A 27,310-nucleotide genomic window follows, 5' to 3' on the forward strand; every position below is an offset into this window, starting at 1 on the left:
CACAGCCCAGGACTTCCAGGTCCCTACCCTGACCACTCCAAGGACTGGCTCTGGGTGGGGTATGGGGTCTCCAGAGGCAAGAAAAGGTGGGGACTCACGCAGACGTTTAATGAGGCAGACGTGGCAGGAGGCTGAGCAGAAGGGCAGTTGTGAGGCACTGCGGCACCAGGAAAGCGGTCTGGGTCCCCGAGCTCAGTCGGTGGCCGTAGCGGTCCAGGAGCATCAGGACCACTCCACTGGTCCAGCCAAAGCCCTCCTGGAGAGAGGAATGGCTAGTGGGGCAGGATCTCTGGGGAAGGCCCTCAAGCCCTATTTCAGGGGGTGTGAGATCTCCACCCAGGGGCTCTAGAACTGCCTAACCCCAGGAGGACAAAGGAGCTCCAGGCAGGCTCCTCCCTGTGGACCCACATCCACAGGAGGAAACAGGCCCAGACAGCGGAGGTCATGGCCAGTTGTGGGGACAGCAGAGCCCTGTAGTTCCTATGGGATGTGGGCCCACTCACCTGAACTTCATACTCCCCTCCACCACCTGGCTGACCACCGTTGCTGATGTCATACTGGGAACAAAAGGACAGGCTCTAAGGTCAGGCACTACCCACCCCACCCCCGCGCCCCCTCACCTTCAGCCCTCTAGGGAAAGCCAGAAATGGGAGCCCCTGTGGGAGAAGCTGCCCTGGCCTGCAGTGCCCAAGAATGGCCACCGGGTGTCACCACTGTCCCCGGGCTTTGCAAAGCCTGGCAATTCCCCCATCTCCCCATGGGGAGGAGGCCCAGGAGGGTCAGGGCTCAGGAGCAGCTCACCTTCTCATACATGGCTGACTTTCTGGAGTAGACCTCAAAGTTGGTTCGGATCCAATTCTGAGCCAGCTGGAAAGCCACTTCCTGGGCCCGAGGTGAAGGACACTTGGCCAGACCTCGACCCCACCCCGCCCCAGGCAGGACCCTGAGCCACCTGAGTCCCCAACCCAGAGGGAGCATAGGCCTGAACCTTACTCTCCTCAAGGAGGGAAAGAGGCCCAAGCCTCAAGACCTCCATCTTGAAACCACGTGAAAAGCCAACGTGCTCTTTCCCCAGGGCCTGGGTTTGGAGAGAGAAAGGAGGGCTGGTTCCCTGGCCAGGTGGGGGCAGGCACAAATGTCTGCTGAGGGGGAAGCCATGAGAACAGAAGAGCCAGAGAAAGACCTCACATCCTCCGTTCATGCCTCCCCAGTACCAGGGGGCTGACCCTCTAGATGCAAGGAGGGCAGGCCCTGGGATGTGCCCCACTGCTGCTTCCCTACCTCTGATGACCAGGTCCTGCAAGGGGGCCCAGGCACTGGGGAAGTCCCACTGCTGGCCTGCCTTCTGGAGAGAGGTCGGGATCCCGTACTGGTAGGTCAAGATCTGGCTGTCCTAGAAGGTTCCAGACATTTCTCGGACCGTGGGTGGGGACTGGATGAGGAGCCAAGGGGCCGGGCCCTCCTAAAGCCAGATGGTCCCCTTCCTGGACTTTCTCTTTTTGGCTCACTGCCGCCCCCTGGTGGCTCTGGCGGGACCTGCAGGCTCAGGCACAGGGGTGGAGCAGGAGGGAGTGGAGGTCACTAGCTCAGAGTCAAGGAGAGAGCAGGTGGTTCTGCCCCCAGTATACCAGCCCGCCCTGCTGCCCCCGGCCCCCTCACCTCCAGATATTTCAGAGCCTTGTCCACGACTCCCGGGTCAGAGAAACAGCCAGACCAGAGAGGACTAAGGTTGGATGGGTAAAACTCGAGGTTTTTCCTTCTATTCTCAAGGTCATAGTCAAACCGGCACCGTTCTCCTCATTCCACAGGATGGCTTTCATGGCAGCCAAGAGCTGTTGCCGCATATTTCTGTATTTTGTGGCTTGGAGATCGTTCCCTGGGGTGACACTGTCTTTAGACTGAGCAACCTGGGTCCCGTGCCTTCAAGAGACCTACTTTGGCCTCCTCCTGTTGTCCTTCCCAAGGGCTAGAAATCCTGAGCGCCAAGGGGACATGCATACCTGGGGCCACATTTCAGGCCTCTAGCACCTGGAATTTCCTGAGCAGACGGCCCTGTATAGCTCTCAGGACTTGCACTGGCCTGTTGCCAGGTCCCTCCTAGGAGGGCACTGGCCGTGTGTATTCCCCTAGCTCTGGCTGGACAAAGGGAATGGAGGGAGTTTGAATGTGTGGACTGAGGTGCCCTCAGGGAACCTATAACTCCCTCCTGGTGAGAAAGGGACCGTGAGTGGAGAGTGGGCTCCATTTGTACTCTTGCTCTAGCAGTACCAGGGGCGGGGTACGGACCCTTCACCCAGGGTCCTACTTCCAGCTCCATGGCCAAGGCTGAGGCAGGACCAAAGCCGGCCGAGCACCGTTCTCCCTCTCCTCCTGCTGGCGAGCTCACCCGGTCTGGAGTAGAAGTCGCTCATCAGCTGGCACAGGAAGGCATTGAGATCAACAGGCACGAGTTTGCTGGTCCAGATGCTGCTCAGCAAGTTGGGGTTCGGGCCTTTGACGAGCCAACGTGAGGAGAAGTCCCAGCCAGACTCGGCCCCAGCCTTGAGCTCAGCCCACAGAGCTTCCTGGTCCCCTGTGATGACGAGGCAGCAGCAGACCGGGGACCGGGGCCTGACACACAACATCAGGGTCCCAGCCCCACCCAGATGCCTGACCTCCCCGTCTTTGCTGTAAGACTCGGGCCTGGAGGAGGAAAGAGAGTGTCCTGGCACCAGGAAGCTCCAAGCCCAAGCTGGAGGCTGAGCCATGTTGCCTCAGCTGCCCTCGGCTTGTCTTTCGACAGCCCTGCATTGTCCTGGGCTTTTAGTATCACCACCGGAGACGTGGGGCTAAGTCACTGGCCCTCAAACCAGAGTGAACGATGAGAGACTGAGAGGCTAGCGGGGCAACTCCTTACCTGGGTCCCCCATAAGGGACAGAATAGTGATTCAGGATGTAGCTCTCTCCCCCCCCGCCCCCACCCCGAGCTCACAGAGACGTTCCTGTGCTCAGTCCAGAAGTCCAGTTCCAAAGCTAGGGTCCCCATGTTGTCCCTGGGGTGGAGCCAGATACCGCCTTAGCCCAGGCACGCCCCCTCAGTCCCGCCCTGGGAGGTCTCAGGGACGGGGGGCCTGCAGGGCAGCAGGGGGCCGGGGTGCCCACCTCAGGAAGGCGGTATCGTTGGTGTGAGCCACGTAGGAGTGCATCATGAGAGTCAGCAGGGGGGGCTGGCTCCGCCGCAGGGAGTACACGCGGGCCCCGTTGGGGACATGTCCACAGCTGCCGAGAAGGAGGCCTGCTGAGGGGCATCTGCCCAGCGGCCAAGGCCAAGGCCAATCCAGCGCCAAGCCCGTCCCCTCTTACAGTCGCACCAGGTCCAGGAAGTTCTGCAGTATGCCCTTCACGGTCTCGGGCATCTCAGAGAGGAGCAGCCCCCCCCCCCCCATCACCCAGTAGGAGTCCCTGGGGAAAGGGGCAGCTCAGGCACCCACCCTTCCACCCCCCCGCCCCCCCCTGCCCTGCACACCCAGGCCAGTCAGGGTGCCCTACCCTGCTCAGGACAGCCCGCTGGCCCCGGGCTCCCCCACTCCCGCCCTAAAGCCCCGGCCGCTCACCAGTAGTAGAATTCGACAAAGCGCCCACCAGGCACAACGAAGGGGTGTTCTGAGTAGAGCAGAGAGAACTGCTCGGGGTGGCTGAGGACCTCTGGCTTCACCTGCAGTCAGGAGAGAGGGCACAGGGAGCCCAGGACCCCCACGGTGTGGAGTCCGGAAGAGGCCGGGAGGTGGGGGGGGTGGGGGGGCCCTGGCAGCTGCCGCTTTGGAGCCAGGGAGCCAGAGCACGAGTTCTGGCTCTGCTGCTGGTCAGCCGGGTACGGCTGAGGTCAAGGCCTGAGCTGCGGGAGCCTGGTCTGCTCGGCCCCACGTGGGGGCCTCTGGAGTCCTGGCTAACCCAGCCCGGCCCTGGCAGGTGCTCACCAAACAATGGCCATTATCAGGACCGGCCAGGGGGACCACGTCCTCCACTCCCCTGGCCTCGTCTCTGGGGCCACCACCAAGCCAGGCCCAGAGACTCAGGGCCCGCATCCTCTGACCCAGGCGTGGAGTGTGAAAATGAACGAAAGGAAACCTCATTCACAACCTCCGGGAGGCTGGCAGGTGAAGCCCTCCTGCCCTGACTCTTTGTCAAGTGCAGATCCCAACTAGCAAGTGGATGCTGCCTTACTCTCCCAGCCCAAGGGGTAGGTTTCTTCCTCCCCAGCAACAGCCCAGCCAATGAGAGGCTGTCACAGCTCAGCCAATGAAAAGCCGCCGTACTCAGAACGCCCCAGTTTACCGCAAAGGGCTTGTTGTTCGCGGCAGCCTTCCCGATGCCCCCCTTCCTCCACAAAGCAGCGTTCCTGTTCTGCGTTCTGCTGACTTGCCCACGGTTTTCCTGTGGTTTACTCAGCCCAGATGGCCGTTCTCTGCTGTTCCTAAACGAACCCCTTTTTGCTGGTGAAGGAACTGGCAGTTTTATTTGTAAGGAGAAAGGAAACCCCAAACTGCTTTCCCAATGAGACAGGCGTACATGAACGTGGCCTCGGGAGAGCAACTGTAGGACCAGAGTAGAGATGGCTGCCTCCTTCAGGTACTTTCTCTGTTCATGGCCTCCTGGTTCTGTCCCAGTGAGTGTGGTTTCAGTGGGAGAGCGGTGGGCTGTCAGTTATTTTGAGGGGCGTCGTGGAACAGAGCTGGGTTTGCTCCTGTGGGACTGGGTGGGAAAGGGTCCTGGAGCACCACTCTGTGCCAGCGGGTGCCAGGGCCCCGGGGGCCGGCTGGGAGGACAGATGCTGTGCAGCCTCGGGCAAACCTCTGCCCTCTCTGAGCCTCAGACAAAAGAGAGAAAGTACATAACAGACAGTGCTGACCACAGGCCACAATCAGCAGTGGCAAATATTCCTGAGCCGAGGCCTGGTCGGAGGAGATCAGGGAAGGGAGAGCCCAGTTGGGCAGCCTGGAGGTGACAGGACAGGCTGAATTTGCCTGGGGGGAGGATGGTGAGGAGGTGAGAAGTTAGAAGTAGATGTTCCCTTCTACCCCTCCAGAAATTCCTTCTAGAGAACTCTTTTCAAGGACCCAGTGGATAGGGTACAGACTTTTAGGAAATGTCTCCCTCTCTGTGCTCTACAGGCAAGGTGAGCCCCAAGCCAGCGAAACTGTCTCCCAGCTCGGTCCCCCGTGTCAACACCCAGGGCAGTCACACCTTCTTTCCCAGTTTCTTCCAGAGCTGGTGCAGCTGTTCCCCCCAGATTCGCAGCTTGGGGTCCGAGATCTTCTGCAGGAACCGGGGGCTGGAAGAACACCAACCGAACCCTCAGGGCTCAGGGAGACAGCCCTCTCTGAAGGGCCCTGTCTTGTTTTCTGTCCAGACTGTACCTGTCCTTCCAGTCCTCGGGGGTCCAGGGCTGCAGCTCCTGCCCCGCGGCCTGGAAGTGTTCCTGGATGAAGGCGCGAAGCAGTGGCGTGGGAATGCTGTGGTTGTGGCGGGCGGCCAGAACTCGGTCTGGGGTGCGGGTGGCCAGGAGGGATCAGCTGGCGCCCAGGAGCCCCTCCCTGCCCGGCCCTGCGTCCCACTATCTTTGGTACAGAAGGTTCAGAAGGTGGGGCCCCCAGTCGCCTTACCTGGGGTCGAGGACAGTGGCATGTCCACAAACTGCTTGTCGTCCTGGTAGAGCTTTGCCATCTGAACCTGGTGCAGGAGCTCCCCGTAGCAGTAAATCCGGCTGCCTAGAGTGTTGGGGAGGGGAGCAGGTCAGGCCACACCCGGGAGGGGAGAGAAAAGACTGGACTGTGGGCATGTTCCCTGGACCGGACCAGGGCTGTGTGTGTACGCACCTATGCACATGTGTGTGCATGTGTGGTAGGCGTGTGCGGGTGGTGGTGACAAACCAGGCTGAGAGAATGAGGACACTCTGCAGTACAGGATGTAAACAGGTACCCAAGCCCACACCGGGTGGTCATTTGGAACAGTGCGGAATACCCAGCGGGAACAAGGAGACTACCACTGTCATCAGTGACTCGACAGAATGGGCTGGACGGATTCTCTGTACAGCGGGGCCTGTGTGAAAGGGATCAAAAGGGCTTAAGGCCAAATCCCGTAAGTTACACCCAGTGGCAATTGCTGAGACCTTGGACCGGAAAACCTGCAGGTGTGGGGCAGGATGTATGCCCCTTGGAAGACAACTACGGGCCTGCTGTTGGGTGTTTGTGGAAACCAGCTCTCTGACTGAAGGATGGAAGACATTCCTAAGGCCTGAAGTAGCTCTAATGTCCTGTCAGAGAAACACTCTGATAAAGAAGGCAGTGCCCATGGGTGCCCTGGTGGCTCATGATTTTTTTTGAAGTTTGTTTATTTTGAGAGACAGAGTGAGATCACGACCTGACCCAAAATGAGGAATCGGACGCTTAACCGATGAGCCACCCAGGCACCCTGTGACTTCACGATTTGTGAGTTCGAGCCCCACATGGGCTCTGTGTTGATAGCAGAGAGTCTGCTTGGGATTCAATCTCTGCCTCTCTCTCTCTGCCCCTTCCTGGCTTACTCTCTTTCTAAATAAATAAATATTAAAAAAAAAAAAAAGTGGCAGTGCCCCCAAAGGGCTCCTCAATACAGTGGAAACGTTTTATGCAGGGATGTGCTATGTGGGGCTTCGTGGGCAAGTCACCTCCTTTCCCGCAGGACCATGGGAAGCACTGAGGAGCCACGGGGAGGTGCCCTGTGGACAGCTCTCTGTGACCAACAAAGAGCTGCTTGGTTACCGATGGCAGCTCCAAGGCAGACAGACAGTATCTTGTTTGGAAGGCCAATGCACTCCGACCAACTGATGGAAATCTTTGAAGCATGAAAGAACGAATCAGCTCAGTGGGCTGAACTGCATGCTGTTTCCCTTGCAGTGATGGAAGAAGTGAGTGCAAAAAGTCCCTAGGTTGGGGTTTTTACTGACTCACAGGCAGGGAAAAACTGGACTCATCAAGGGGATGCCTGTATGGGGCATAACCCTCGGGAAATCACTCTGGAAATTCAAGGGGCATGATAAAGTAGGCTTTACATACCTGATTATAGAGGAATATGCTTAAAATACTACATCGGAACAGAAGATACTGTGCCAATTTGGTCGGCACACAGTCCCAACAATGGACCGAGAGATCATGTCAAATGGACACATCATGTGGCTTATCACCTTCGGAGTGGTGGCTCCATACAGAATCGGAACAGGCAAATGAAACTTTTCTTGTTTAAAATGGGAAGGGGTGCCTGGGTTGCTCAGTCGGTTGGGCGACTGACTTCACTCAGGTCATGATCTCACAGATTTTGAGTTCAAGCCCCATGTCGGGCTCTGTGCTGATAGCTCAGATCCTGGAGCCTGCTTCGGATTCTGTGTCTCCCTCTCTCTCTGCCCCTCTCCCGCTCACGTTGTCTCTCTCCTTCAAAAATAAACATTAAAAACTTTAAAAAAAATAATAAAACAGGGAGAAATCGGGGCACCTGGGTGGCTCAGTTGGATAAGCATCTGACTTTAGCTCAGGTCATGACTCACAGTTTATGAGTTTGAGCCCCACATGGGGATCTGTGCTGACAGCTCAGAGCCTGGAGCCTTCTTTGGTTTCTGTGTCTCCCTTTCCCTCTCATACTGTCTCTCTCAAAAATGAATAAAACATTAAAAATTAAAATGGAGAGAAATAAAAGCATGAGGGGCTGGCTTACATAGCTTCACAAGTGTGTGCTCACACTCAGCATGGGATGAGGGCCAGAGGAGGGTCCCCACTGGATATATTCCTCTGGTTTTCTGGGGGATGGGTGGAGAGGTTGCTGGTGGGTCTATACAATTCTTTCCCACACCATCTCAACTTACCTTTTGCCTACACAGTGGACCAGACTGCCACGTGGTGCCAGAAGCATGAATGATCCCTGAGCAAGAAACTGTAGCTATCTTTTCAAATCTTTTTTTTTAAATATTTATTTCTTTATTTTGAGCAGGGGGGAGAGGGACAGAGAGTGAGGGAGACAGAGAATCCCAAGCAGGCCCGAGTTGTCCGCACAGAGCCTGACGCAGGGCTTGAACTCACGATTCATGATATCACGACCTGAGCTGAAATCAAGAGTTGGATGCTTAACCAACTGAGCCACCCAGGTGTCCATCTTTTCAAATCTTTATGTCAGAATTCCCAAGGGCCTGGTGGGGCGACTTGTGCCCATAGCTCATCTGGCTAACTGGGGGCTAACAATGAATGCAGCTATACTCTCTAGTGGTGGGAATAGCCACTCATTCTGGGCCTTGTAACTCTATCCTGAACAGATGAGAGGAAACTAGGGAAGGCACTAGCAAGACTGGTATTGCTGTTGGCAATCTGGATAAGTACAGTGGCCAAACCTAATGTCTCTTCAAAGGTTGAAAAGTTTAGTGAAAATCAATGACAAATGGAAAGAAGGTAAATGACAGCCAGGGACTTAACACAGATACAAACAAGATGTCTGAACCAGAATTTAGAATCACAATAATAAGAGTACTAGCTGGGGTTGAAAAAAAGCATAGACTCCCTTTCTGTAGAGATAAAATAAGTAAAATCTAGTCAGGATGAAATTAAAAATGCTCTGAGATGCAATCTCAAATGGATGCCAGGGTGGCAAGGATGGATGAAGGAGGGCAGCAAATCAGTGACATAGAGGACAAACTTCTGGAGAACAATGAAGCAAAAAAAAAAGAGGGAAACTAAGGCAAAAGAGTACGATATAAGACTTAGAGAACTCAGTGACTCATTAAAAAGGGATGACATCCGAATCACAGGAGTCCCAGAAGATGAGAAAAAGGGGCAGAAAGTTTATGTGAGCAAATCATAGTGGAAAACTTTCCTAACCTGGGGAAAGACACAGACATCAAAATCCAGGAAGCACAGAGAACTCCCATTAGATTCAACAAAAATCAACGATCAACAAGGCATATCGTAGTCAAATTCACAAAATGCTCAGGCAAGAAAAGAATCGTGAAAGCAGCAAGGGAAGAAGAGTCCTTAACCTACAAGGGAAGACAGATCAGGTTTGCAGCAGACCTATGCACAGAAACTTGGCAGGCCAGAAAAGAGAGGCAGGATATATTCAACGTGCTGAATCAGAAAAACACACAACCAAGAATTCTTTATCCAGCAAGGGTGTCATTCAAAATAGAAGGAGAGATAAAAAGTTTCCCCAGACAAAAACTAAAGAAGTTCATGACCACTAAACCAGCCCTGCACGAAACTTTAAGGGGGACTCTCTGAGGGGAGAAAAGACAAAAAAAAAAAAAAAAAAAAAAAAAAAAAAAAAAAAAAAAAGGCCAAAAGCAACAAAGACTAGAAAGGACCAGAGAAGATCCACCAGAATCTCCAACTCTACAGGCAACATGATGGCAATAAATTCATATACTTCAGTACCCATTCTAAATGTCAATGGACTAAACACTTCAATCAAAAGGGTAATAAAATGGATAAGAAGACAACTGGAAAGAAGGAGACATGGCAGATGAGGGCAGAGAGGTGAGTAAATGGATATTCAATGAAAATGGGAAATCTAGCATGACATTAGTACCTGGAGAGAGCAAGAAGTTAACACTGTCCTTAGCACAGTTGTATCAGATGCCTGGGAGGGTGAGGCCATGAGTCTGCCATGACCACGCTGCCTTTGGAACCCGACGAAGTTGAATGGAAGCCTGCAGACGTGACTGGAATCTCTCTGGGAGGCATTCTGGTTTTAGGATACGATAATGAGCTGGGCTGCTGATGACTGAAGGGAACTCTAGTGACGTGCTAACATCTTCTGACTTCAAGTTTTTAGATTACACTTACTACGAAGGATATCAGTTGGGGAGGAATTTCCCAGAACAACTCCCCACTGGGCCTTTAGACTGTGTGGTTTACAACTCTTGGCAGATTAATTGCTGTGTAACATAAACCTTGATAATCAAATACTTGGAAAGGCCCCTGATGTCAATGGACAAAACAGAGTAGCACGTGCAGTGTGCTATAAGCACAAATGCAGATCACCCTTGTTTTTGTGAACAGAAAGCTATTAAACAGGAGAGAATAAATGGGTTTCTTGTGGGATTAAAGCAGTAGGCATCATCCAGTGTGTCTAAATTCCCCTGGGGAATAGCCCCATCAGGGATGAGAAAGGCTATGGGAGGCCTTATGGCATACTCAAAATAAATTGCATCTAGGCATGACTACCACTTATCTAACCCACCGTATCTGAGCTGCACTCAGGCTTTTAGTATCTAATGGCAACAACATGCACAGTAGATTAAACAACTTTGGACCATGAGGCATAAAAGAGCTTTGGGGGATATAGGTCCCCCACTGTTGAACAAACTGAATTTGCTTTTAATGAGGAGAGGCAGAGGAAAAATACTTATTAACTAGAATAAGCAGATAAGAAGGGGTTCTCTCTTCCAGGAGGGAAGCGAAGGATGGGAGTCAGACCAGGTAGACGATGAGGCTTTAGTGAAATGGATCAGGGCAAGGCAACACATAATGCCGGATGATGCCAGGATCCAGCACTGGGAAAGGGCCTGTACCCTCACCCAACAGGGCCTCTGGACTATTTTAATGCTGATGGGACCCAATGTACACATGCATCAGTGGCCTTCCATTGTAGCTACTGAGGCTCAAGGGCCACGTCTCTGGGAATTTAGAGGCCTGACAACCTCGTTCTCTGGACACTCGATGCACTATGACTGCCCTTGCTCCAAGAATAGATCGGAAGAAGACATACCCTGTAGTACAATCATCAGGGATAGGAACTATTCTGAATACCACCCAGGTCCTCCCATAGGAAGGAGGCGGGTCCTGTCCTGAGATGCCTATGAACAGAGACAGGGTGACTGGCTTTGCCTCCAATGGACTTGGAACCCGGAAATAACAGATAATAGTTTGTTATAATAAATAATAAAATCATGGCTATTTGTAATGATGCCTGTCCATAATAATATCTGGTATAAGGGCAAGGTTTGAGTCCAATGAGAAGGAACAGAGAATACCTCTGTAATTCTTCCAGATTTGTTCTGTAATGAAACCAAATTGTACTGTGACCATACCAGGATATGGTATAATACTGGTATTATCGGTACGATTCAACCACCTTATGTAAATTAGCCACATGGTCACACTGATACTGATGACCGAGTATGTTGGGACATTGAGTTAAAGCCTCCTCAGAATGGGAGACCAGTGGGAAATGCCTGGCCTGAGGAAGAACTGGATTGAGCTAATTTCTATGCTAAGTAGTTCTGCACAAGTTTACCTGAGATACAAATAGTGGCAGATCAAGGAAGGAAATGAGTAATCAAATCAGTACAAATATACAAAAACGTATGTAAAGGTGTTATAGGCTGGTTGTTAAAATAGTTGTTTCTAGGGGCACCTGGGTGGCGCAGTCGGTTAAGCGTCCGACTTCAGCCAGGTCACGATCTCGCGGTCCGTGAGTTCGAGCCCCGCGTCAGGCTCTGGGCTGATGGCTCAGAGCCTGGAGCCTGTTTCCGATTCTGTGTCTCCCTCTCTCTCTGCCCCTCCCCCGTTCATGCTCTGTCTCTCTCTGTCCCAAAAATAAATAAACGTTCAAAAAAAAAGAAAATTAAAATAGTTGTTTCTTTCAGTCTGTCCCTAGTCTGCACTGACTCCTCCAAAGGTTAGGCACACTTATGCCGATATACTGCTATACCTGTTACATAATTGCTATACTAAATGCAGATGCTCGAGGATGCCTGGGTGGCTCAGTCGGTTAAGTATCCGACTTTGGCTTAGGTCATGACCTTGTGGTTCACGGGTCAAGCTCCACATTGGGCTCTGTGCTAACAGCTCAGAGCCTGGAGCCTGCTTTGGATTCTGTCTCCCTCTCCTTCTGCCCCTCCTCACTCATGCTGTCTCAAAAATAATAAACATTAAAAAATATAAATAAATACATGCAGCTGCTCAAATATGACAATTATGCTATAAGAAAGCCCAAGCCGAGGGGCAGAGGGGTGGTGGACAGATTTAACTTCTGATGCTGACCATCTCGAGTTAGTGCAGACTCTGGATGCTTAAGAGCAGAGTCTCTAATAAAATTGCCCTCGCTCAGTTCACTTTCACAAGACACATAGGGAGGGTCCTCAACACGGAGCTTCTGTGTCCTCTCCCCGTGGAATCACGATTTATCACCCTCCTGGCACTTCAGTGTGTTCACCAAATAGGATACTCCATTGAGCCTTGGTGTCCAGAGTTTTTATTAGGTTTCTACCACATGGGCATGATTGACTGAATCACTGGCCATGCAATTGAGCTCAATCCCTGGCCACCTTCTCCTCCCCAGAGGTTGGGCTGATATCACATGACCCAAAGTTCCAACCCTCTAATCATATGGTCAGTCTTTCTGGCACAGTCTGCCCCCATCCTGAGACACCTCATTAGTATGACCATCTAAGGGCTCACCATGAGTCACCTCATTAATGTAAACTATCAGAGCCCAGCCAAATGCCCAAGACTCTCCCATCACTTGGGAAATTCCAAGAGCTCAGAGGTTACATTGCAGGAAAATGGGTCGAAGGACTGCCACGTTCTTTGTTACACAGCAGACTACCCTCTGATCTTTGGCAAAGGGTTCGTTTTAGCAAAATATTCCTACCTGTTTGAGCATCTACATTTGGTGTAGCATTTATGTAATAGATAAAGCAATAGTATCTATTAGTATAAATAGTATAAAGCACGAATATACCTAACATTTAGAGCTAGGGTAGGGATAGGAGGCTTTTAACTCAACTTCCCAATACATTTGACCATCAAGATTAATATTATAATCTAACCAACAACGTTAGTGTTTCACCGTATCGTACTATGGTAGATATAACTTGAAAAGAAGGTCGAAGATGTTGGCATACTACTAAAGTCTCATATAGTCATGAATAATTAGTCTACTCCATCATCGTATCTTACGGCCAAAATGTTTCCTGGCGAGGCCACTCAGGTTTGCAGGCTTCCGTTTGATCTTGTCAGGTTCCAGGGCAGGAGTGATTTCAGCAATATGTACATTCACCCTTTTTAAAAAAAAAAAATTTTAATTTTTAAAATGTTTATTTTTGAGAGACAGAGACAGAGACAGAGTGTGAGCAGGGGAGGGGCAGAGAGAGAGGGAGACAGAACCCAAAGCAGGCTCCAGGCTCTGAGCTGTCAGCACAGAGCCCGGTGTGGGGCTCAAACCCACGAACTGCGAGATCATGACCTGAGCCGAAGTCAGATGCCCAACCGACTGAGCCACCCAGGTGCCCCACATTCACCCTTTTGAACTGAGAACAGCATCACTTCTTGCTCTGAGCCTCTTTTAAAGTGTTAACGTAGGGGCGCCTCGGTGGCTCAGTCAGTTCAGTGCCCAACTTGATTTTGGCTTTGGCTCAGGTCATGATCTTGCGGTTCGTGAGTTCGAGTCCCGCATCGGGTTCTGTGCTGGCAGCGCAGAGCCTGCTTGGGATTCTGTCTCTCCCTCTCTCTCCCCCCACCCCCCACCCCGCCGAAAAGGGCTCTCTCTCTCTCAAAATAAATAAACTTAAAAAAAATTAAAGTGTTAATGTAATAGTGGGTTTCCTTCATTGCATTATTATCAATCCACTCACTCATTTCTTTACCTGCGGCTACTGTTTCTTATATCCAAACTTTTCAACCTTTGGAAAGGACACTACGTTCAGCTGCCGTGCTGGGCCAGGTTGCAGGCAGCAACGTTAGTGCAGCAAGTGCCTCCCCGCAGTCCTCTCCCATGCACAGGTGCCACACAGGTGCGCTTTGGCTGGGCCATTCCTACCCTGTTCCCGAATACAGCCGCATTCAGAGACGACCCCCATTTAGCCAGATGGGAAGGCACAACACCCCCCATCAGGCCCTTAGAAATGAGGACATAACAGTTGAAGGGTATAGTTACATTTTCTTGCTTAGGAATCATCCCTACTTCGGACACGTGGGAGCTGCTGCCTTGGTCCTGGGATCTCTGCATCGGGTGGAGAAAAGAAGGACGAAGAAATGTGGGGAAGAAAGAAAAAAGCGTCGTCATACCATCGTCTCCCTCCTATGGAAGAATCGCATGGGCATACCAGCCTCCTCTGCACCCCTCTTCCCTAGAGTCCCCCGAAAAGCAGAGCAGTCCGGCTGGTAGCCACCCTCCCGGGACCCCCTCACGGTGAGTGCTGAGCACACACTTGTGAAGCCGTGTCGGCCGGCCCTTCCTGTCTGTCTCCCCGTTTCCGACAACCAACGTTGTAACTGTCCATCCCAGCTCTCTATCAGACCAGCACTCGGAGGATGAAAGTGTGTTCCCTGTCTGAAAAAATGTAACTCAGTGGTCCAAACTGCTACAGTCTCTTCTGTTCTGGTCCTTTTACAGTATTTGGAGCATTCACAGCTACACCCAGTTCAGGGTCACTGTCTGATTGTGCCGGGTCTGCCAGCATCAGTCTCACTGGCCAGCTCCATGGGTGTCCTTCCCTCCAGGGAATCTGCCCCACAGTCTCGTGGAGCCCATCTCTCTGGTTGACAGAACAGCTCTTATCGGCATTTTGTGCCTCAGGGGGTGCGAGTGCAAGGTATCCAGATTTGGCCCACCTCTGCATCGCTGCAAACTCCCGACGTCCCCTCGGTCCGTGAACCCAAATGGCCACCTCATGGGAACGCACTGGGACACCTGCTTGCTGGCTCTGGTCACTTTCCAGTCTAGGAAGGGAGGTTTTTTTTTTTTTTTTCCTTGACGTTTTTATTCATTTTTGAAAGACAGAGACAGAGCACGAGCAGGAGAGGGGCAGAGAGAGAGGGAGGCACGGAATCCGAAGCAGGCTCCAGGCTCCGAGCTGTCAGCACAGAGCCCGATGAGGGGCCCAAACTCGCAAGCCGTGAGATCATGGCCTGAGCTGAAGTCGGACCCTTAACCGACTGAGCCACCCAGGCACCCCATAGGAAGGGGGTTTTCTGATGGGCATCGGCGGGTTCTACCTCCGGGAACCCCGCAAATTCCCATAGTGACTTTCGTAGGACCGTGCCACACAGGGCACTGTTTCTACAGACCACGTTCCCATTGCCCTTCTGCCTGGCCGTGCGGCAAGGATGGGGGTCTCTGACTAAGCACAGGTAAAGGCCCAAACACAGTGGCAAACAGCACGCAGTTCAGCCCACCAAGCTGATCTGGTTTTGTCGTCTCTGGTCAGAATGGCAGCCTTTCGCTGTGGTTCGTTCACCTCGGAACGACCGTCCACGAACCAAGCAGCTCTCTGTTGGTCAATCAAGAGCTGTTTATAGGGCACTTTCCCAGTGGCAATAGTATCCAGAGCCCCTCGGGGCACCTGGGTGGCAGGCGGTTAAGCATCCAACTCTTGATTTCGGCTCACGTCACGATTTCATGGTCTGTAAGATCGAGAGCCTCGCATCAGGCTCTGCATTGACAGCGTGGAGCCTGCTTGGGATTCTCTCTCTCTCTCCCTCTCTCTCTCTCTCTCTCTCTGCCCCTCCCCCATTCGCATGCACACGTGCTTTCTCTCAAAATAAATAAATAAACTTAAAAAAAAAAATCCAGAGCTCCTCAGGTGGTTCCAGAGTCAGTTCTGGGAGAAGGGCATCTATCTGCTCTCGAGCACATGGAGTTAACCTTACATTCCCCTAGCAGCACGCTCCTGCATGAACCACTTCCATGGCGTTACGGAACCCTGCTGGGCACCGCCCTCCGTCTTACCTCGTGTTTCCAACACCACCCAAGATGTTACGGGCATGTCAGGTTTTAAGATTATCTTCCGTCCTTTAAGAGAGGAGGTCTGAATTAACGTCTGATAGCAAGTTAGTAATTGCCTCTCAAACGGACATCCTCTAGCCCAAAGTCTGGCCGGCTGGGAGGGGCCCCAAGACTTCCACTATAACTGCAGCCTATGCTCCACAGAAGGATGTGATCTGTGTGACCTCAGGCAGTCTTCCCGGCGCCCATTGAGAATGTCCAATGAATACAGCAAGCAGTAGCATGATGGCAGATGTATATGCCTTTTGCTTTATAATCCTAGAGAGTGGAAACACTCCCCACTCAGACACAACATCCACCCCTGTAACACATTCAGGCAAAACAGATACAATCACTTCGCATGAAAACTATTCAAACACACCAACGGCACTTTCCCCATAGTCTCTTTCACCCTTGTGTTCCTAACCGTGGCTTTGCCAACAGGTTTTCATTTTACGATACTGCTCAGGGCAAGTGTTCCCCGGTCAGATGTGGAAGCCATTGCGAGACAGCATTCAGGGGAAGGAGAAACAACCCCCCAACGTAAAGTCTGTCTGAACATTGCACTTTCCATCCAAGCATTCACCTTGATCGCCAAGGCTCGCATTTTCACGTCCTCCGAATATGACTCACCAGTGCTCCTGCTACCGTGGCGCATGGGACCCCATGTCACAGACTCCAGGACCTTCCATACCCTCTGACCATTTTGCCCACTCCCAGGCAGGGGACAGAGCTAAGGGACCCTGACACTGTCACCAATCTTTATCTTAACTTGTGCGGCCACTGCCTCAGTGGATTGGAGGTCAGCTTTCTCATTACCTGCTTTGCCTTGCAGTTTTCTGAATTCCTCCAGAGTGGGGTAAATGGAGATGAGTTTAGGTCCCTCACATCTTGGGGGGGGTGTGCAGCAGGTCCAATCGGTCCACTCAATTTCTAAATGCTGCATTAACAACTTTCTTTGGACTGTAGCCACAGCTGCTTTATTCACCCCATCTTTTTTAAAGTTTATTTATTTGAGAGAGAGGGAGAGAGGGAGGGAGAGGGAGGGGGGGGAGGGAGGGAGGGAGGGAGGGAGAGGGGCAAAGGGAGAGAGAGAATCCCAGGCAGGCTCTACACTGTCAGCACAGAGCCCGATGCGGGGCTCTATCCCATGAACCACGTGATAAGAACCTGAGCCAAAACCAAGAGATAGACGCTTAACTGACTGAGCAGCCCAGGTGTCCCACGCCCCACTTCTTAATAACTATTTAAAGACTCTGCCCTGCTGGGATGGGCCCACTGGCTCTCTCCCCTCTATCTATCCTACTCTCTTGGGAATCAGTCTAATCTTCATTCTTTGTCATTTTAGAATTATTTTTTTCCCCTTTGGAAATGACTCTGAGTCCAGGGCCACACCTAGGCCAGCCAGAATCAGGATCTTCCCCAACACATTCCTTAGGCGGGGGCCCTGAGACGAGAGGCTATGGTTTGGACTGGCCAGAAGCAAAGCCTGGCCCATCTCTCACTCTCATGTTTGCCATTAGAGGATAATAGTAACAAAAGGATTGCATTTTTTCCCCTTATTATTCTGCATTTCCTTAGGCATCCGGTGAGACAACACCCTGGGCCCTGGACCCATCATTTCTAAATTCCACTGACAACTTTCACCTCCAGGAACTGATCCCAATACAGCTGCTGTTCCAAACCACGGGTGACCTGGCAGCCACCCAGGAATCAAAGGGTCCTCATCCCCTGTCCTTTCGTCTTGCTTTTCCCGAGCCACCTGTTCCAGTGAATCGAGGTCATTCTAGCAAATGACACGTTTTGTCACATTGACGACAGTATTGCAATCTAATCTCAGTACTAACCAACTAGCTCAGGCCGCGGGCACAGTCCCCAACAAGACTGCCCTCAGCTGGGGCTCCAAGTTCAGGGCTTCCCAGGCTTCCACTACTTCTGACCAACTGGTTACAAATTTGGAGGTTCCCTAAACCCATCAGGTTCAATAATGTGCTAGAATGACTCACGGAGTCAGCCCTATCCTTATTATTACAGTTTTATTCTAAAGATACAAATCAGGATCAGCCAAATAAAGACACACGGAGAAAGAGGTCCAGGATTGTCCTGAATGCAGACCTTCCCTGTCTTCACCTCAAAGAACCCAGACATACCACCCTCCTGGCACATCAAAGTGTTCACCCAACAGGACACTCCCCCGAGCTTTGGTGTCTAGAGTTTTTATACACACCATTGGTTCAATCACTGGTCATGTGACTGAACTCAATCTTCAGCCCCCTCCGCCCTCAGAGGTCAGGAGGTCAAGTTGACATCCTGTGACCCACAGCCCCAACCTTCCAATCACATGGTCCATCTCTCTGGCATGGCCTGAGACATCTCATCACCATGACCACCCAGGCGCTCACCACGAGTTACCCCATTAATGTAAACTATCAGCACCCACCATGAATACCAAAGACTCTCCTATCCCTTGGGAAATCCCAAGAGCTTAGAGGCCATATCCCAGGAACCCAAGACAAAGACTAAATACATTATTCATTGTAGAACAAGTAGCTTGTGCAGCAAAAAGTTGACTTAATGGGTTTGCTGTGTTCCCACCCTACACATTTCAAAGTCAGCACAGCGTGTGCCCAGCTCCTGAGAAATAAGCCATAACCTACTGGATTTCTGTCTGATAAATCTTTATGTGGGGCCTTGAGCCACACCAGATATTTTATACTAATAATGTGATTTATGGTGGGGACTGAGAGCCACCCAGTATCCCTCTGACTTAGAGGCCTGGAGACTGAGTAATTAAGGTCAGACATACAGATACTCCAAGCCTCTATAACTGAACCCCAGTGAAAGCCCTGAACACAAGACCCAGGGGAGCTTCCTGGTTGGCCATACTTCACGCAGGTTGTCACACGTGCTGCTGGAAAAAGTAAATGCTGTTCATACAAGTCCACCGGCAGAGGACAACTGGATCTCATATCTCTTCTCTCCGGGACTCTACCCTATGTGCCTGTTGCCTTTCCCAATTTTAATCTGCATCCTTTCACTGGAATAGACTGTAACCATAGATGTAACTGTGTGGTGAGTACTAGCAAATCGCCAAAGCAGTGGGTGGTCTTACTGACCCCTGACACAGTCTTCTTTCCATACTTTTGGCAACCAGCCTCGCACTTGGCAAAACTCTTGATCACACAGCCTCTCTGAAATCCTTATCACAATTGCTCAGGACAAAAATCTCTGCATCATCCCAGGTAATCCCCTTCCCTTTATATTCCACGATCATTGGCTCCACCCTCAAAATACATCCCAGACTGAACCACTTCTCACCTTTCTGGTCCTACCACTGGCGCCCAAGCCCTGGTCCTCCTCTGTTCCCACCCCTGCCCCAGCCTTCTTCCTGATCCTTGAACAATGACCTCAGAGCCTCCTCACTGCCGTTTCTGTGCCTGGACGGTCTTCCAGATCTGCACAGAGACGGTTCCATCTACGATTCTGTTCAAACGTCTCCTCACAGACGCCTTCTCCCTGCATCCCTCTGCACTGCTGTGCCCTCTGCTGGCCCCGAGCAGCCCCCTCACTTCATTTTACTTTTAGTTGTGCTTCGATCGGCACTCTCCCTGCTAATTATGTAAGGTCCAGGAAGATGGGGATCTCGATTCTCTCATTTGCTGCCACAGCCTGAGACATCATGAGAGCGCAAGAGAGCCATTGAAATGAGAAAAGGATGATGCCCTGTGAGTCTAGGAGGCAGGACAGGGCCACTTAGGTCTCTTATTTGGGAAATGGGAGCTATGGCTCTACAAAGAACTCTGACCTGCTCTAGGTCACAGAGGTCAAACCTAGGAGCACTTTTCAGGTCCTTACACTGCTGCTCACCTCCAGGCTAGGGAAGCTGGGCAGAGAGTTTCCCAGAACAACCCTGAGAAGAGCATGGTTTGGGGAAGAGCCTGGAGGGAGGGGTTGAGGGGAGGGAGGACACTGGTCAGCAGGTGCCTGGGTCGGGAGGCAGCACCCTCCTCCCCCAGCCTGCTACACAAGGAAAGCTGACATCCTTCCCTCCCCTTCCCTCGGAAGGACTGACCCTCAGCGCCTGAGATCCCACCCCAACCTCCTTCCCCAGCTGCTTCCCCACTCCTACCTGTCACAGGGCGGGGGCAGGGCACCCTGGGACCCCAGCCCCAGCAGAAGCAGCTGGCACAGCATGAAGGCCCTCCCAGGCATGGTGACTGTGGCCTCAGCCAAGGAGTAAGCCCAGGTACCTCTTGCTTGCAGGGGCGCAGGCTGACTCACCTGCCTACCAGGGCTGCCAAAGTCCACAACTGAGGCGTGGCCACCCTGGGCGCTGTATGTCAGGTCTGCGCGGCCTTGCTGTCCCGGCTCAGCTTGCAGAAGCCGACCCCTGCTCCCCACTGTGGACTTTTCCTCTTCGTTTCTTAGTCTCAGCGGGTGCCACCTGCTCAAGCCCTTCCCTCATGTGGTGGGGTGGTGGTGGGTGACTGGGGTGCCCCGGTGTCTGGGGCACAAGTTGGTCCCACATCTGTGACCCAGATGCCAATCGCTCTGGTGGCTCCAAGATCACCACGGCAGAGAGTTACCGTTTCCTTTAACCTCTCAAACAGAATGGCTCAAGTTTCCATCCCACGTGTGGATCGATGGCTTGGGTCTGAAATGACATTGGGGTGGGGGTGGGGGGGGAAGGGCACATGGGAAGATATACTCTGGAAACCTGTCACCATTTGAGATTAGTGACTGCGTGACCCTCCCTTTAGGACTCAGCCTCACTGTCCAGGAGGTCAGTTGTGGTGCCTGAGAACAGTATCTGTCACACGACAAAAGGGCCCTGTCCCTCTCCACTGCCCTGGTAGCGTGCCCCCTTCCATCCTGCCTCCAGATGCTACATGCTTCCTTCCTTCCTTTTTATAAGTGTTTTTCTTGTGGTTAAAACAGATATCACATAAAATCTGCCATTTCAGCCATTTTAAAGTGTATAATTCAATTTATATTACATTCACAATATTTCGAAACTATTGCCACTCTTTATTTTCAAAACTATTTTTTTTATCATCCCAAAGAGGGGTGCCTGGGTGGCTTGGTTGGTTAAGCGTCCGACTTCAGCCCAGGTCATGATCTTGGGGTTCGCGGGTTCAAGCCCCACGTCACACTCTGTGCTGACAGCTTGGAGCCTGGAGCCTGCTTTGGATTCTGTGTCTCCCTCTCTCTCTGCTCCTCCCCTGCTCGCACTCTGTCTCTGTCTCTCTCTCTCTCAAAAATAAATAAAACATTAAAAAAATTATCATCCCAAAGATACATTCTGTAACCATCAGGCAGTAAGTCCTCTCTTCCCATGGCCCCTGGAAGCCACTATTCAACTTTCTGTGTCTATAAATTTACCTATTCCAGACACTTAATGTAAATGGAATTTATTCCTAGGTATTTTATTTTTTAGCTGTTTTTGCACATGGGATTGCTTCTCAAATTTCCTTTTCAGGTTGTTCTTGGCAGATGTGTGGAGACACAACTGATTTTTTTGACTGGTGATTTGCGTCTGCAGCTTTGCTGAATCTGTTTATTAGACCCAGCAGCCTTCCTGTGGATCCTTGGGATTTTCTATATACAGAATCATGTCATCTGGGAATAGAGACGCTCTTCCTTTCCAATTTGCATGCTTTTTTTTCTTGTTCTTGTTCTGTTGTTCTGCTAGAACTTCTGGTACGACGTTGAAATGCATTGCTGGTCTCTAGGAGGAGTTAGGAATGTTTCCTCCTCTTCCATTTTGGAAGATCTTGAGAAGGGGTGGTGTTAATTCTTTCGATGTGTGGTAGAGTCAGCCAAGGAAGACATTGGTCTTGGACTGTACTAGGATTCTCCAGAGAAACAAACAATAGAATGTGTGTGTGTGTGTGTGTGTGTGTGTGTGTGTGTGTGAGAGAGAGAGAGAGAGAGAGAGAGAGAGAGAGAGAGAGAGGGACACTTATCTTTAAAAATTTGCTTATGGGGCACGTGGGTGGCTCAGTCAGTTAAGTGTCCAACTTCAGCTCAGGTCATGATCTCGCAGTCCATGAGTTCGAGCCCCACGTTGGGCTCTGTGCTGAGAGCTCTGTGCTGACAGCTTGGAGCCTGGAGCCTGCTTCGGATTCTGTGTCTCCCTCTCTCTCTGCACCTCCCCCCCCCTCACTCATGCTCTGTCTCTCTCACTCTCAAAAATGAATGTTAAATTTTTTTTAAATATGCTTATATTAAAAAAAACAAAATAAAATAAAAAATTTGCTTACGTGACTATGGAGGCTGGCAAGTCCAAAGGCTGCAAGTTAGATCCTCAGGCTGGAGGCCCAGAGAAGTCTAAAGGCAGTCTCTAGGCAGAATTCCCTCTTCTTTTGGGGAGGTCCGTGTTTTTCTATTAAGGCCTTCAACTGAAGAGATGACATCGACTCACAGTAGTAAGGGTATGAAATGAATAAAGGAAACTCTCATTTCAAATATAGTCAGGGGGCGCTTAGGCGGCTCAGCTGGTTAAGTATCCCCCTCTTGATTTCAGCTCAGGTCATGATCTCACAGTTCCTGAGTTTGATCACTGCATCAGGCTCTGTGCTGACAGCTCAGAGCCAGGAGTCTACTTCGGATTCTGTGTCTCCCCCTCTCTCTGCCCCTTCTCAGCTCACGCTCTGTCTCTCTCTCTCAAAAATAAACGTTTATTTATTATTGAGAGACAGAGCATGAGCATGGGAGGGGCAGAGAGACGGGGAGACACAGAATCCGAAGCAGGCTCCAGGCTCCAAGCTGTCAACACAGAGCCCAATGCAGGGCTTGAAACTCACGAACTGCGAGATCATGACCTGAGCTGAAGTTGGACACTCAACTGACTGAGCCACCCAGGAGCCCCATAAACATTAAAAAATTTTTTTAAATAAAATAAAAATTTCTGAGACTTGTTTTGTGGCCTAACATATGATCTTATCCTGGAGAATGTTCTGTGTACATTTGAGAAGAATATGTTTTCTACTATTGTTGGGTACAGAGTTCTATATATCTTAGGTCTAGCTATTTTACAGTTTTGGTCTCCTATTTCCTTATTGATTTCTGTCTAGTGTTCTATCCATTAAAGGGGCACTGAAGGCTCCGGCTATTAACAGAACTATTACTCCCTTCAGTTCAACTTTTACACACACTCTCACCCTGGGATGACAGTGGTCTTAGCAGGCCTCTCTTCCTCTCTTTCCCTGAGCACACAGAGCTGATAAAAGAAGTGTCACTATGCCTGTATTGTTTTCCAAAGTTCCCAGGGGCATAAAATGATCTAGACTAACACATTTCAATTCGGACTCCTTTGGAAAGGACAGTTCAGGAAAACAGTGTTTGATGTTTGTTCTGATCCCACCTTCGGGCCCTCCTTCACAGCACTTGGGGCCCATGGCAGCTGGGACCCTGGGGCTGGGTGATTTTCAGTATTCGTAAGCATCTCCACGGAACAATACAGCATTTGGAATATATGTGTTTGTGAAGCCAGGTTGTGTGGGTTATGGGAGGGGGTATGAGGGTAGGAGAGCTACGTGTCGCCACAAAACAAGATTTCCTCCTTATTGATGTTCCAGGGGGATAAGGACCCATCCCATGACTTCTAGGTCACTACCTTGACCCCACTGCACTGTGGCCAAGGATTGGCTGGGAGGGTAGAGCAATTGCTCAGAACAAAAATCTCTGCATCATCCCAGGTAACCCCCTTCCCTTTATATTCCACGATCATTGGCTCCACCCTCAAAATACATCCCAGACTGAACCACTTCTCACCTTTCTGGTCCTACCACTGGCGCCCAAGCCCTGGTCCTCCTCTGTTCCCACCCCTGCCCCAGCCTTCTTCCTGACCCTTGAACGTGACCTCAGAGCCTTCACACTGCCCTTTCTGTGCCTGGATGGTCTTCCAGATCTGCACAGAGACGGTTCCATCCACGATTCTGTTCAAACCTCTCCTCCTCACAGACGCCTTCCCTCTGCATCCCTCTGCACTGCTGTGCCCTCTGCTGGCCCCTAGCAGCCCCCTCACCTCATTTTACTTTTAGTTGTGCTTCGATCGGCACTCTCCCTGCTAATTATGTAAGGTCCAGGAAGATGGGGCCCTGGTTTCTCTGGCTCATTGCCATAGCCAGTCGGTCGCCGTAGCGGGCCAGGAGCATCAGGACCACTCCACTGGTCCAGCCAAAGCCCTCCTGGAGAGAGGAATGGCTAGTGGGGCAGGATCTCTGGGGAAGGCCCTCAAGCCCTATTTCAGGGGGTGTGAGATCTCCACCCAGGGGCTCTAGAACTGCCTAACCCCAGGAGGACAAAGGAGCTCCAGGCAGGCTCCTCCCTGTGGACCCACATCCACAGGAGGAAACAGGCCCAGACAGCGGAGGTCATGGCCAGTTGTGGGGACAGCAGAGCCCTGTAGTTCCTATGGGATATGGGCCCACTCACCTGAACTTCATACTCCCCTCCACCACCTGGCTGACCACCGTTGCTGATGTCATACTGGGAACAAAAGGACAGGCTCTAAGGTCAGGCACTACCCACCCCACCCCCGCGCCCCCTCACCTTCAGCCCTCTAGGGAAAGCCAGAAATGGGAGCCCCTGTGGGAGAAGCTGCCCTGGCCTGCAGTGCCCAAGAATGGCCACCGGGTGTCACCACTGTCCCCGGGCTTTGCAAAGCCTGGCAATTCCCCCATCTCCCCATGGGGAGGAGGCCCAGGAGGGTCAGGGCTCAGGAGCAGCTCACCTTCTCATACATGGCTGACTTTCTGGAGTAGACCTCAAAGTTGGTTCGGATCCAATTCTGAGCCAGCTGGAAAGCCACTTCCTGGGCCCGAGGTGAAGGACACTTGGCCAGACCTCGACCCCACCCCGCCCCAGGCAGGACCCTGAGCCACCTGAGTCCCCAACCCAGAGGGAGCATAGGCCTGAACCTTACTCTCCTCAAGGAGGGAAAGAGGCCCGAGCCTCAAGACCTCCATCTTGAAACCACGTGAAAAGCCAACGTGCTCTTTCCCCAGGGCCTGGGTTTGGAGAGAGAAAGGAGGGCTGGTTCCCTGGCCAGGTGGGGGCAGGCACAAATGTCTGCTGAGGGGGAAGCCATGAGAACAGAAGAGCCAGAGAAAGACCTCACATCCTCCGTTCACGCCTCCCCAGTACCAGGGGGCTGACCCTCTAGATGCAAGGAGGGCAGGCCCTGGGATGTGCCCCGCTGCTGCCTCCCTACCTCTGATGACCAGGTCCTGCAAGGGGGCCCAGGCACTGGGGAAGTCCCACTGCTGGCCTGCCTTCTGGAGAGAGGTCGGGATCCCGTACTGGTAGGTCAAGATCTGGCTGTCCTAGAAGGTTCCAGACATTTCTCGGACCGTGGGTGGGGACTGGATGAGGAGCCAAGGGGCCGGGCCCTCCTAAAGCCAGATGGTCCCCTTCCTGGACTTTCTCTTTTTGGCTCACTGCCACCCCCTGGTGGCTCCGGCGGGACCTGCAGGCTCAGGCACAGGGGTGGAGCAGGAGGGAGTGGAGGTCACTAGCTCAGAGTCAAGGAGAGAGCAGGTGGTTCTGCCCCCAGTATACCAGCCCGCCCTGCTGCCCCTGCCCCCCCCTCACCTCCAGATATTTCAGAGCCTTGCCCACGACTCCTGGGACAGAAAAGCAACTGTCTCAGAAAGAAGTGTGGCTGAATGGATAAAAGTCCAAAGTCTTTCCATGTTCAAGCTCATAGTCAAACCAGGTATCTTTTTCCTCATCTCATAGGATGGCTTTCAAAACAGCCCAGTGCTATTTCTGCAAATTTCAGTAATTCATAGCTTTGGAGGCGTATTCTTGGAACTAGTTTAGATAGAAAGTGCATACCCTTGTATTCTACTGCAGTTTTCTAGAAAGAAATTGGCGGGGGGGAGGCGGTAGAAGGGGAAAGTTTACTTCTAACTCCTCATTGCCTCCCTGAAGCCCTTACCAGCCTCCTCCCAGGTAAACTCACGCAGACCTGCTTCTTATACCTCTAATTGCTCACTCCCCAGCTGGGCTCTACCTTCCCTGAGCTAATCAGCTAGGCCTCGGCTCAGAAATATTTTCCACTGCTGATTGTGGCCTGTGGTCAGCACTGTCTGTTATGTACTTTCTCTCTTTGTCTGAGGCTCAGAGAGGGCAGAGGTTTGCCCGAGGCTGCACAGCATCTGTCCTCCCAGCCGGCCCCCGGGGCCCTGGCACCCGCTGGCACAGAGTGGTGCTCCAGGACCCTTTCCCACCCAGTCCCACAGGAGCAAACCCAGCTCTGTTCCACGACGCCCCTCAAAATAACTGACAGCCCACCGCTCTCCCACTGAAACCACACTCACTGGGACAGAACCAGGAGGCCATGAACAGAGAAAGTACCTGAAGGAGGCAGCCATCTCTACTCTGGTCCTACAGTTGCTCTCCCGAGGCCACGTTCATGTACGCCTGTCTCATTGGGAAAGCAGTTTGGGGTTTCCTTTCTCCTTACAAATAAAACTGCCAGTTCCTTCACCAGCAAAAAGGGGTTCGTTTAGGAACAGCAGAGAACGGCCATCTGGGCTGAGTAAACCACAGGAAAACCGTGGGCAAGTCAGCAGAACGCAGAACAGGAACGCTGCTTTGTGGAGGAAGGGGGGCATCGGGAAGGCTGCCGCGAACAACAAGCCCTTTGCGGTAAACTGGGGCGTTCTGAGTACGGCGGCTTTTCATTGGCTGAGTTGTGACAGCCTCTCATTGGCTGGGCTGTTGCTGGGGAGGAAGAAACCTACCCCTTGGGCTGGGAGAGTAAGGCAGCATCCACTTGCTAGTTGGGATCTGCACTTGACAAAGAGTCAGGGCAGGAGGGCTTCACCTGCCAGCCTCCCGGAGGTTGTGAATGAGGTTTCCTTTCGTTCATTTTCACACTCCACGCCTGGGTCAGAGGATGCGGGCCCTGAGTCTCTGGGCCTGGCTTGGTGGTGGCCCCAGAGACGAGGCCAGGGGAGTGGAGGACGTGGTCCCCCTGGCCGGTCCTGATAATGGCCATTGTTTGGTGAGCACCTGCCAGGGCCGGGCTGGGTTAGCCAGGACTCCAGAGGCCCCCACGTGGGGCCGAGCAGACCAGGCTCCCGCAGCTCAGGCCTTGACCTCAGCCGTACCCGGCTGACCAGCAGCAGAGCCAGAACTCGTGCTCTGGCTCCCTGGCTCCAAAGCGGCAGCTGCCAGGGCCCCCCCACCCCCCCCCCACCTCCCGGCCTCTTCCGGACTCCACACCGTGGGGGTCCTGGGCTCCCTGTGCCCTCTCTCCTGACTGCAGGTGAAGCCAGAGGTCCTCAGCCACCCCGAGCAGTTCTCTCTGCTCTACTCAGAACACCTCTTTGTTGTGCCTGGTGGGCGCTTTGTCGAATTCTACTACTGGTGAGCGGCCGGGGCTTTAGGGCGGGAGTGGGGGAGCCCGGGGCCGGCGGGCTGTCCTGAGCAGGGTAGGGCACCCTGACTGGCCTGGGTGTGCAGGGCAGGGGGGGGCGGGGGGGTGGAAGGGTGGGTGCCTGAGCTGCCCCTTTCCCCAGGGACTCCTACT

The 27,310-nt window shown here is 52.3% G+C and overlaps 1 protein-coding gene and 1 long non-coding RNA gene across 2 annotated transcripts; both read right to left on the reverse strand.

The window, feature by feature from the left end:
* Positions 1-54: 54 nt before the first annotated feature.
* On the reverse strand, positions 55-7,920 carry TREH (trehalase). The gene is given in 17 exon segments (XM_032595058.1): positions 55-256; positions 504-557; positions 802-914; positions 1,282-1,393; positions 1,660-1,784; positions 1,787-1,876; positions 2,387-2,682; positions 2,897-2,949; positions 2,951-3,032; positions 3,142-3,258; positions 3,343-3,441; positions 3,594-3,694; positions 5,224-5,311; positions 5,397-5,523; positions 5,643-5,747; positions 6,023-6,078; positions 7,874-7,920. Coding segments are annotated over 17 exon segments (1,815 nt in total). The 3' UTR covers positions 55-106.
* A 13,179-nt stretch (positions 7,921-21,099) lies between these two features.
* On the reverse strand, positions 21,100-25,865 carry LOC115525189. Its single transcript, XR_004344176.1, has 4 exons — positions 24,503-25,865; positions 24,205-24,258; positions 23,795-23,957; positions 21,100-21,607 (listed from the first exon to the last, which is right to left on the reverse strand). It is a non-coding gene; the product is annotated as an uncharacterized LOC115525189 (long non-coding RNA).
* Between the last annotated feature and the right edge of the window lie 1,445 nt (positions 25,866-27,310).

This window comes from Lynx canadensis, chromosome D1 (assembly GCF_007474595.2).
Source record: "Lynx canadensis isolate LIC74 chromosome D1, mLynCan4.pri.v2, whole genome shotgun sequence".
Classification (NCBI taxonomy): Eukaryota; Metazoa; Chordata; class Mammalia; order Carnivora; family Felidae; genus Lynx; species Lynx canadensis.